The 11454-nt window shown below is 41.5% G+C and overlaps 1 protein-coding gene across 1 annotated transcript in view; it reads left to right on the top strand.

The window, feature by feature from the left end:
- The first annotated feature begins 2227 nt into the window (after positions 1–2227).
- HSD17B4 (hydroxysteroid 17-beta dehydrogenase 4) overlaps positions 2228–11454 on the top strand; it is a 59536-nt gene continuing 50309 nt past the window's right edge. The window contains exons 1-6 of the mRNA XM_065657132.1: positions 2228–2333; positions 5074–5127; positions 9254–9361; positions 9891–9950; positions 10965–10986; positions 11097–11143. Coding sequence (XP_065513204.1) covers positions 2276–2333; positions 5074–5127; positions 9254–9361; positions 9891–9950; positions 10965–10986; positions 11097–11143 — 349 coding nt within the window. The 5' untranslated portion in view covers positions 2228–2275. The remainder of the gene's footprint in view (positions 2334–5073; positions 5128–9253; positions 9362–9890; positions 9951–10964; positions 10987–11096; positions 11144–11454) is intronic.

Raw genomic sequence — 11454 nt, 5'->3', positions numbered from 1 at the left:
CCAGGAACAGACTGCTCCAGTGCAGGTCCCCCATGAGGTCGTAGCTCCTGCCAGAAAACCTGCTCCACTGTGGACCTCCATGGGTTTCAGGGGGACAGCTGGCCCCACCATGGTCTGCATCACAGGCTGCAGGGGAAGCTCTGCTTTGGTGCCTGGAGCATCTCCTGGTCCTCCTCCTTCACTGACCTGGGTGTCTGCTGTTTTCGTTACAGTTTTCTCACTCTTCCACAAGGGACACACGCAGTGTTTTTTACACTTTCTTAAATACGTTCATGCAGATGCCCCGTCTCAGCTGCTGGGCTCAGCTGTGTCCTGCAGTGAGTCAGGAAGGGCTCGGTGGAACAGCTGTGTCTTGCACGGGGCAGCCTCAGCCTCTCTTCACTGGGGTGTCCTGCAGCCCCCTGCCAGCATCTGGGGACAGAAACCCACTACAGCTTTCCAGACAGGCAGAGGAAAAATATGGAGCTGGGGGAAAGGAGGTATATTTCACATCAGTTGTTTGATCTAATGAACTCCCATGACCAGTGAAGCAACAGCTGAAAGCAGTGATTTGGATTTGGAAATAGTAAATAAGGCAAAAAATAACACAACATAAAACATAAGATTAATACAAAAGAGGTAAATAAAAATGTGGTGAATGCACTCGACCTCCCTCAGCCGAACAGCAGCAGTTTGGTCCAGGCTCCAGAGGAGGTAAAGGCCTGAGCTGTGGCCACACCAAGAACTCCTTTTGGGAAACCCACAAGGAAGCAGAACGGCAACTGAATACTGATAAGTTGTGGGCGCAGGGAGCCTTGTGCAGACCCTTCCCACGGTATGCAATTTGACTACAAGTCAACCACTTTATTCTATAAATATGACAGCCTGGGTCAGCCCACTTTGAGCTCTCTCTGCTAAATACGCTGACTGTATGGCAATGGTTTTACTACTCACGGGTCAGTGGATGAACCCAGTTCAAGTTTCATGTCAATCATTTAGCTTAAGTAAAAAGCATACTAAAGATAATGAATCATCTAGAAGTATAAAGTTGTGTGATTTTTAATATACTCTCTGCTTCATGTTACTTAGTAAGATGGATTTGCCAAAATCTTAAGCTGTAAAGTTATGCTCATCTACAAACTACACCGAACATCTGCAAGATAAGGTCCACTTTCCACTTTGCTGGGAAGAACAGAATTTACTGGGGAATAAATAATGACTTCAATGCTAACACGAAGACATTACAGACATCTGCAAAACAGGGCCTGTTCTGTACTTCACTCAGACGAAAAGGACATATTCAGACAAAACAGCACCAGCAAGGCTGTGGACTATAAACAATATCTACAGCTAAACAAAACAAAGGCACACATAAGATTAGTGAAAAAGATGCAATGAGAAGCAAGAAGACCCCAAACTGAAATATTGCTATTGGACTGAATCACCGTATTAATGGTCTGTAAAGATATAAAAGTCTGTGGCTTTCTCCGCTTAGCTGGACCCCTGTGCAGGTACCCAGCTTGAGCCAGCACTCCTGCTATTCTACTCCATTAATACTTTTCCTTTAGTTCTGTGAATTCTGTTGCCTGAAAGTTTGCTCTGTGATTATCAGGACTCGCCTGAAAGTTTGCTTCTGGAGTTCTGGAATACAGACTCGGGAGTGAATGGTTGTCAGAAGACAAGGCGCCTGAAACTTAGCTCTGCGAACAGGTGCAGGCTCCTGGAGAGCAGGTCAGCAGCACTTGGCTTGGCGTGTTTCCCCCATGCAGGAAATAACAAGAGTGAACCTGCCACCGAACTCTTTTTAAGTCACACTTTTCTCTGAGAAATCTAAACATTGTTGTGCTGCGAACAGAACCCTAAATCACTCCCTCACCGCATAATGATTAGCTTTAAATAGAGGCACGGCGTCTACAGTCAGGCAGCCCGATCTTGAAATCCACCCTACCCCGCTGCGGCCTCTTCAGGCAGCTGTGAGGATGTGCCTGCCGCAGAGCAGGGCTGACGAGCTCGCCTGTTCAAATCCCTGTAATTTCACAAGCAGCTCGCCGTGCCTGTAAAGGTACGGAAACACAACGGGGAGGCGGGGCTGAAGCCCAAAAACAGCCGCCGCCCGCCGCCCCGCGGCTCCTTCCTCCCCTCAGCCGGCGCCGCGGCAGCGTTGCACGCGGGACTACATTTCCCACAGGGCGGCGGGCTCTGGCCGCGCATGCGCGCTGTGGCCCGCTCCCCGCCCTGCCCCTCCCTGCCCGCGAGGGCGGCGGCGGCGCAGTCGGGCGCAGGGCAGCGGGGCGCTATGGCGGCGGGGCTGAGGTTTGACGGGCGGGTGGTGCTGGTGACCGGCGCCGGAGGAGGTGAGTAGCCCCGTCCCGGGTGCGGTGTGGCGGGGATTTCGTTCCCCGCAGGAGGCGGCTGCGCCCGTGGCGGGGCTTCCCGCGGGAGGCCGGGCGAGGCGGACACTTCGCCGCGGCCCTGACAGGTGCCCCAGTGCCCTCCGGTGGCAGCCGGGGACGTCTGTGAGGGCTTATTTCGTTAAAAACGGCTTCTTCTTTTCTTCTTCTTTTTTTTTTCTTTTTTTTTTTTTTTTTTCCCCGCAGCAGAGAGAGGTGTTGCGGCGCGTAGAGGGGTCAGCGCGGTGGCGGAGGCCGGGCCCGGGGCGGCCCTGTCAGGTGCCGGTCCCGCCCGTCAGGGCCGCCGAGGCTGCGCAGGGCTTGCCGCCGTGTTTGTTGTGGGGCTGGGGAGCCACTGCAGTTTGATTTGAGCCCTGGTGCTGCTGAAAACTAACACGATAGTACAGCCTCCAAACGCGTGCTTTCTGTGCTTTCAACACAGGGGAGGGGTCACACCGCTTCACACCAGACAGCAGTGGATGTCCTGCACCCTGTACTGTTTTGTTGTACTAAGGCCTTCCAGTTTTGCCATGGACCTAGTGGCTGACGCTTGTAACCTGTGTGGTCTGGAACAGTGTTGCTCCAGCCGTGGCTTGACATGTGCCAGCGATGCTGCAGGAAGCAGCCTCTGACCTGCTGCTGCCTTCCCTGACCCCCTCCTGGGAGGCAGCCTGAAGTCACAGGGGAGAGGGCAGCAGGGAGGGGGACGGGTGGGGAGAAATTCTTCAGCAAAAGGGCTGGCCTGTGCTCTTGGTGGGCCATGGGCCTGGTCTCCCCAGGGGAGGTGGTTCTGCAGTGGAATGCTTGGTTTTGCCAGGAAATGTTTTTGTATTTGTTGTTGTGGTGTGGGATTGGTTGTTGTTTGTGGGGTGTTGGTGTTTCCTTTTTTTTCCTTTTTCTTTTTTTTTTTTTCTTTTTTTTTCTGGCGGGGGTTGCTTGTTTTGTTTTGTTTCTTCTTCTTCCTCTGAATGCATGCGTTGACCTTTGCCTGCTTTGGCACTTCCAGTGAAGATGTGAGCTGTGAGTGTGGACGAGAGAAGCAAAGTTTGTTGTTGTGATGAGCTGATAAAGCAGGTTGTTCTGCCATCTTCTAAGAAGATGCTACCTCTCCACAGTGAAGTTTTGCTCTTTTTGGCGGAGCTACATATAGTCAGAGGAGTCATTTTGGGGGCCTAGATTATGTGATGTCTTGCAGAGAGGGGCCAAGAATATGGGATTTTGTGGAAGGCACCGAACAGTCCACTCATATCAGCTGAAGGCAACAAACCTGAAAGTAACTGACGCCAGATCTTTGTATGGTGCTTTTCAGCCTTTACCAGACCTATATTTATGTGCTTCTCTCTATATAACAAGTCTTACTGAAGAACAATATAAAGACACTTTAGCAATAACAAAACTCCTAAAAAGCACTGCATGGACAAAAGTACAGTGTCCTTTGTACTTCTAGTATTAGGCTGCTTGAAAATGGTTTGTTAACAATGAAAACTGTCATTGGATGTGTTCTTTCACGATTCTTTGATAAGTGGTTGATTAAATTTAAGCCAAAATAAAGGGAAGCCCTGTTAACTTCAAATTAATTCTTGGTTTTGTTTTATTTAGTTTACAGCACTGTAGTTAGACTGTACTGCTAATAGCATTGTTTGTCAACTTTGATTTTTTGAATTGGATCAGAGCTGGAAATTTATCTTAAACATCTGGATCACTTATTTGTTTTAAAGTGAGACCTGTTCTCACATACACAGGCATCTAAAAATACAGCAGTTTCTTTTTCAGTTTGGGCAAATCCCTTGTGAAGTATTGTTCCTGCCCGTCATGCAGTACTTTCGTCGTTTATGCAATTCAAGCTAATTCTGTTTGTTTATTTATGTATTTATTTATTTTAAGATTAGTTTTGATTCTTAAGCATTCAGTCCTTGCTTGTCATTTGAGAATACCAGCACATATCACATGGCCTGGTGTTTGTGCACTTCTCAGTTATGTAGCTTCTCAAAACAAAACACAAAAAGGTTTCTTGGACTCTGATTACCTCAGACAGTGGATGTAAATGCACCTTGCATGTGATACCATTGCAGACGCTCATAGGAGTCTTAAGGAAAATTCTGATTTGTTGGTGTGAGATTAGTGAGTTTAAAAACAGTCTAAACAGTTCTGATTTTTTTTTTTTCCACTTTTAATTTTGAGAGCTAGCTTTGAATGTTTTGGTGAGAGGCAAAGAGATACTGTTGCGCTCTGAGAATATTTTTCTTCTTCAAATCTTAAAAACTGACTTTAACTGGGGAAGTAGCTTATTCACTTAGAATGTAATTAATTAACTTGAAACATTGCCTCCTTCTGCAAGGTTGTATCAAGACATTAAACTTTTTGCCTCCCGAATGTGTTTTTCTGTCACAAGCACAAACTCAGCAGCAGACAGCTTTCCATGATGGTTCTGTTGAGTGCAATACCAAAAAGTAAGCGTGGGGATATTATTTTTTCCCTCGTGACTGGAGGCTTGTCTACAATTTATGTTTACTTTTCTGTTTTGAACTTATATGAAACTTAACTGCTGGGGGAAATAGTGTTTTACTTTGAAACTTAAAGGCGTTTCTGTTGATTTGGTGCATTTTTTTTCCATGCAATTCATTTTTGTGTAGCTTTTTCTCTGAATTGTGATCCAGGAGACAAATGGACTCTTTTTTTAACTTTTATTTTTTTTTTTAACTAGGTTTGGGCAGAGCATATGCTCTGGCTTTTGCTGAAAGAGGAGCTTCAGTAGTTGGTAAGTTTAATGTTAACTAACTTAATCTAGACAATAACCTTTGCCTTTTCATGTGGCTCCTATTCAACAATCCATGCCCTTTTTGACAGTAACCTTTGTTATTTAATGGTTTTCTGTCTTATCTTTTGCTGTTTAAATTTTGCTCCTAAGCTTTATTTTCTTATGAAACAAATTGCCAAGTTTGTCCAAAGCCTTATCTTTGCTGAAGAGCCAGTTTGAATCAGATCGTTTCTTGGACTTGACTTTGATCCATGCACACCAATCTTTGCTGTGAGTCGTGGCCAGAGAGCATGTTGCCTTGGGTGAATACTGTTCAGAAACTTGTAATATGACTGTTTGGATATGTGAATATGTATCTTCTAGTACATTCTACCAGGAAACTAGTTATTGGAATGTAACACGGTAGAAGTAGTGCTCAGAAAACACAGAATGTGCAGAACATGCATTATTGCTTTCTGCAGCACATCACACAGAAGAGCCATCTGGTCTCAGTGACAGTGCCAAATAGCTCTTAGTAAAGAATTTCTAATAGTTTTGTAGTCATTTGGTTGAACCTTGTTCAGGAAATATTTAGTTGTGCAAAATGCTGTATCACAAGCTAATTCCGAAGGTCAAGTTACATTCTTGGGCACTCTCTGGCAGTTGGTGTTGCATTTGTCCTCCTCTGAATTGTGCAAATTGATAAGTTCAAGGTTAAAGGTTTAATCAGATTATGGGCAATAACTTGCTCACTGATTTTTTTCAATAGCTTTTTTTCTATAAAAATCCCAATCTCAGTCTACAAAATTTAGTTACAATTGTTACTAAATTTAGTTACTAAATGTGAGATGTCTGTGTGTAGATAACTTACAAAAATGTAGTGTTTTTTTTTTTCTGGTAGTTGCCACATTTGATACTTACCTTATTTACTAGGAACATTAATACTTCATCTCAAGTTCTTATTTAACAAAAGTTGTGTTACTAAAGCAGCCCAAATTGTATTGATTTTGTGGAGTTAGTGATGTTCTGACTTTCCAGACGATCTGAAAGAAAATGTATTACGTTGCCTGACCATAGCTAATACTCCTTTATCTCATGGCTGTATTACACAATAGCTAAATCAATAAGTTAAGAATTGCCTGTCTCTAAGGGAAACTTCTTGTTTTCTTTAGGAAACTGCACCTCACTTCACTACTTCCTATAGTATATAGGAATATATTTATATATATAGTATATATATATATATATATAGCATTTACCTCTACATGCTTGTATTTATTTTTCTTACTCTTATTCTCTTATGATTCTGACTTCAAAGAATTGAGAACTTACTTGTGTAAAGATTTGAATTTTTTTTAACTAAAGCAGATATGAGTCTCATATCTTGTCTCTTTAAAACAATTACCCTTTTTTTTAAGTTATGGAAATGAGGGCATGTTGTAATAACAGTGATCCAAATGTTCTATTTGGAGGAATACCAGTGAGTCCCAGCATGGGAGCTTTTTCTCTCCAGACCCTCATCTCTCTCTGTGTACAGCCTTCTGTTGGGTTGAGTTGCTGTCGCTGTGGTTAGACAGACCAGTTTGACCCAAGTGGAAATCTCCCTTATCACCCAAAGGCTGCCTACTGCCACCTTGTTTTCATACTTCATCTCTTTTGTGCTTCACATCAGGAAAAGTTAAAAGCAGGAGGAAGGGAATGCTTTGTTTTTGTCTTGCAGCCTGTATGATGTCCAGACCCTACTGTTTCTTCCTTTTTAGCCTACCTGAGGGGGGCTCTTCTGTGTTGCTGTTTCAGTTTAGATTAGAGTCAAGTTTTTGAAGCATCTCTCCTGATTTGTATCTATTTGTATTTTTGTTTGCATTGTGGGATGGTATTGAAGTGCATGAGTGGAGTTCCTTTGAAAACCAAACTGGAAGATGCAATTTACCAGTGCACCTAAATTGTTCCAAATATGTGTTTCATTTGTGGTACCAGACTAAAGCAAGAAATGAGCTAGTTTATTTAAAAAAAAAAAAAAGAGTACTGTAGTTGTCATGTTGTCAGCACCAACTGTTTCACTCTACAGATTTGCTTCTGTTGCTCTGCACTACTGCTTATAATGCATTCATAGTCTTAGAGGAATTCTTCTCTATGGTTCAGACTGTAACTGTGCTCTGTTGCAACTACTACAGTTTTTTTCTGGCTCTTTTCTATTGAGTATTGAATGTTTTCAACTGGAAATTATATGGTGTAAAGCTTGAGGTTAAAATAATGTTGTTTATCAGTTTTTGTTTGTTTGTTTTTAACTATCACACTTGTGGAGTTAAGTTTATAATTTTGAAAGCCTAGGGTAACTCTGTTCTTTCTTGCTTACTCATTCTTGCTCCAACCATGTTAGTGCCTGCTCTCAGCCTAAGGTGCTTTGCCGCCTCTGGAAATTTTCCCAAATGCTTAATTAAGCTTTTGTCAGCAAATTACTGTTGAAGTGAAGGATAAACATATATAAGCATGTCTTCGACAAAGAGTGGTAATGCCTTAACAGAATTAACTGAATGTTTTTGTATAAATGTTTGCCACGAAATAGTCCACTCTTCTTTTCCAGGACAGACTAGAAATCCTAGTGCTGTTCCTGACTTGTTTTGTTTTAATGTCATGTTAAAGACCTTTGATGTTGCGGACTGAGCAGTCTGCCCATGTTGCTTGTTCTAACGCTTCACTGCACTTGGAAATTTTCCCTAATGCCTCACCTGAATTGTTCTAGCTGCATGTTCGAACTTTTAGATATTGATCTATTTAACCTGGAGATTTTGTTTCCGCTGTTTTTTTGCATCAGTCTGTTAATGTACTTGAGCATATCATCATGTTCTGTTGTAATTCTTCATGCTTCAGGCTAGGCAGTTTTTGGGTCTGATTTGGTTTGTTATTGGCTTTTCTTTGCCTATTATTTACATGGCTCACTTTATCTAGGCTTTGGCATTTTGATTTACTCATTTGAATTTTCTGCAGTGTTCCCACATTTCTCTTGAGGTGCTGCACACAAAGCTGAATAGAGGATTCCAGATGAGACCTTCTTGGTCTGAGTAATAGAGAATGATTTTGTTATGTGTTCTGCAAGCTATGTTCCTCTTTACATGGAGAGTTTAAAAGAAAGGGCACAATATGGGTTTATTTCCTTATGTGATGATATAGCATACTGTTCAGCATACTGTTTAGCATCAAGACCGACAAGAATATCTTGAGTGTTTTGTGAATTTCACTATGGCTGGCTTCTTGAGGACTTTGTGAAAGTTAGAAGGCACAAAGCTGGAGTTCAATACAGCAGAAGACTGTTTAGCAAATACCAATGTTGCATGTAAATCCACAGTAAATTCTGATTTTCTTACAGTTTCATTTTGCACTCATTTAAACATACAACCATTTTTTGACATTCTTTGTCCAAATATAATGTATGTATGGGTTTTTTTTTTGGGGGGGGTTGTTTTTGTTCTCGTGATGAATTTGATGAAACTGTGGCACATGCAAGTACAGCAATGCAGCAAGCTGTGGTGACAACACACTGCAGCTGCTGTTAATGATGCGTGTCCCAGTACAGAGAGCAGCCTGAAAACAAAGCAGCTCTGTCAGGTGGGACTTCTACCCTGCAGGAGCAGGATCTGAAGCTCCAGAGCAACTCTTCTCCCTCTGTTCAGACCACTTCCTCTGTTCCATGGTGAAGTTTACTAATAAGATTTTTAGCTACTCTGTTAAACAGGAACAAAGTATTCCCAGTCTTCTTTAGTGTTCATGCAGTAGCTATAGCAGTTTGACAACAGACTAGAATCAGTCACCTGTAACTGCTGTGTAATCTTGGTCTTAATCTCTGAACTACAGTAACGCGATTAGAGAGGTAGCCTGGGAAGGGCAAGCAAGTTGAATGCATAGTGGAGAGAGAAAAAAAAGTTTTGTTTCCTATGTTATTTTAAAAATAGATACTTTATGTTATGCTACTCTTTGGAAAAAATAATAATGTGACCTACTGTTCTCTAATTATCTGAGATACTAGCAGAAGTCAGATGCAGCAGGTTTTATTAATACTCCTTACAACTTCCAGTGTGATAATGAGATAAGGAGAGAGCATAAAGTCTGAGTGTTAACAATGAAAAATTCATTTCTTTTTGATGCACAGTGAATGATCTTGGAGGCGATTTCAAGGGATATGGCAAGAGCTCCTCAGCTGCTGACAAAGTTGTCAATGAAATCAGAGCAAACGGAGGGAAAGCAGTACCCAATTATGGTATGTTCTTTTTCCAGACTAGTTTAATGCTTTATCTGTAGGAATAGTGGACGTGTGGAATGAAAAGTTGACAACGCTTAATAAAGGACTACTGCCAGCTTGCCAATACCATATAAATTAAATAGGTGGAGTGTAATGTGGAATACGGAGGCAGAGACACTGAAAACAAGTCCATAAAATATTTTTTAAATTTATATTTATATAGTAATGTGCTTTTCTTTCATATGCTTTCCTAACATCTAAATAAGAAGAAACTGTCCATCTACAGTTGTCAGAGACAAAATGGGAATGGATGATTCTTACTTGTTTTGCTTCTCGTTTTTCTTGCACTGGCAAACATTATGCCATTTAGACTTACTGTGTGGGATTTGCTTTAGGCCACATGCAACTAGTGGCTGAATCTGAATTTATTTTGTATTGGGGTTGTACACAATTTATTTTTGTTATCTCCATTAAATTTGCTGTTAATATCCTGAAAGTGCAGTGTATCTGTTCATTTTACTTCAAAATTTGTACTTTTTTCTTACAGATTCGGTGGAAGATGGTGAAAAACTTGTGAAGACAGCACTTGAGGCTTTTGGGAGGATAGGTACGGTTGCTTAATTGTTGTACCTTTGTTGCAAGTGCAGAGCCATTAAAAACAGAGCAATGAACAATGACTGCATGAAGCACAGTGTGACAATGGTAGAACTCACCAACCCTTCATGCCTTTAGTCAGTGAAACCTAAATCATGGGATTTCCACTTTAAGTCTGAATGGGCTACTTTCCTGCCTTTTTGGTACCTTTTAGTAGAAATTTAAGGCTCAGTATTCTTGTTTTCCCGCCCTTCAGAATTTTGGTACTTCAGTAATGGTTAACAATTTCTGTTTCAAAGTGCAGAGTTCATAAAGTTTTATAACTAGCTGCATAAAATTAGGATAAATGATGTTGCTGAAGAGTCAGAGATACTCTGTCATGTTTTGGAAGCTCTTTTGCCTATGTGAACATCAAAATGCTTTAACACAAATCAAATAAAAAAGGTTGAGGTATTCTATCCAACAAATAATGTTCCTTTTTGCTGTATGATTGCCACTGTTAGTTGTGAAGTTTGTGATTTTAACTCAGGGTTGAATGGCTAAAAGTACACATGATCAAAGGCAACAGGAATCAAATATTTGACAACAAATTGTTGATTCAGGTTGCTTCAGTGCCTCTATGACTCTGTGGTTCTTCCAGTTATCATTTGGTCACACTGCAACAGAGTTAGTGGCATAATTGGGAACACTCTGGAATTCAAAGCAAACTGCAAAACTGTGCAGGATGGCTGAATCCTGCAGGTATTGTGTTCCCAGGTAGCCAGTGCTTCTCAGCTGTATGTCTCTGCCAGGCTTTTTGCTTTTCATTGGCAGGCTGAGACTTGCCTGTACAAAGTATTTTGTCTTGTCTTAATTATTGTCCAATGATAGAGTTTCACTATTCAGGATGAGGTGATATAAAATAGTAACATGTTGTATGTGTGCAGTGTTCTGGTTGTCCATATATACTTTCAGAAATGGGAGAAAAATAGAAACAAACTTGTATTTTGTCAGTGTATTCACTTAGTTTATTTTCTGGTTTTTGCAGATATTGTTATAAACAATGCTGGGTGAGTAAACCTGAAGGTTTTTTCATGTTTGATTGGGGGCTGTCACTTTGTGTAAACACCTGTTCATCTTTTTTTTGTTTCTTTTGTTTTGTTCTAATGACACATTTTAGGATCCTAAGAGACCGTTCATTTGTTCGGATAAGTGATGAAGATTGGGGTGAGTAGATAAACTTTAAAATGTACTTTTTGTGTGAAAGATGAAAGGTACATCCCTCCCATTGGTACAGAGAAGAAGAGAAGGTGAGGAAGGCTGTCTACGCCAGATCAAAGAATTACCTTTTGCCCTGAAAGCTTAGTGGTAAGTTGCTGGTGTTCAGCTGCCTTAAGTTCAGCTTGCAAACCAGATCTGTGCTGCAATGCATGGTAGGTGTATGTAGTTCCAAAGGAGAAGGAAGCCCCTAGCTGCAACTCCTGCTTGCTGAGTGGAATACAAAAAAGAGCTGTATGAAACACACACAATAGTTTTTG

The sequence above is a fragment of the Caloenas nicobarica genome, chromosome Z, assembly GCF_036013445.1.
Source record: "Caloenas nicobarica isolate bCalNic1 chromosome Z, bCalNic1.hap1, whole genome shotgun sequence".
NCBI classification, from domain to species: Eukaryota; Metazoa; Chordata; class Aves; order Columbiformes; family Columbidae; genus Caloenas; species Caloenas nicobarica.
The sequence above is the reverse complement of the archived record's forward strand: the minus strand, read 5'-3'. Positions and strand labels throughout refer to the sequence as shown.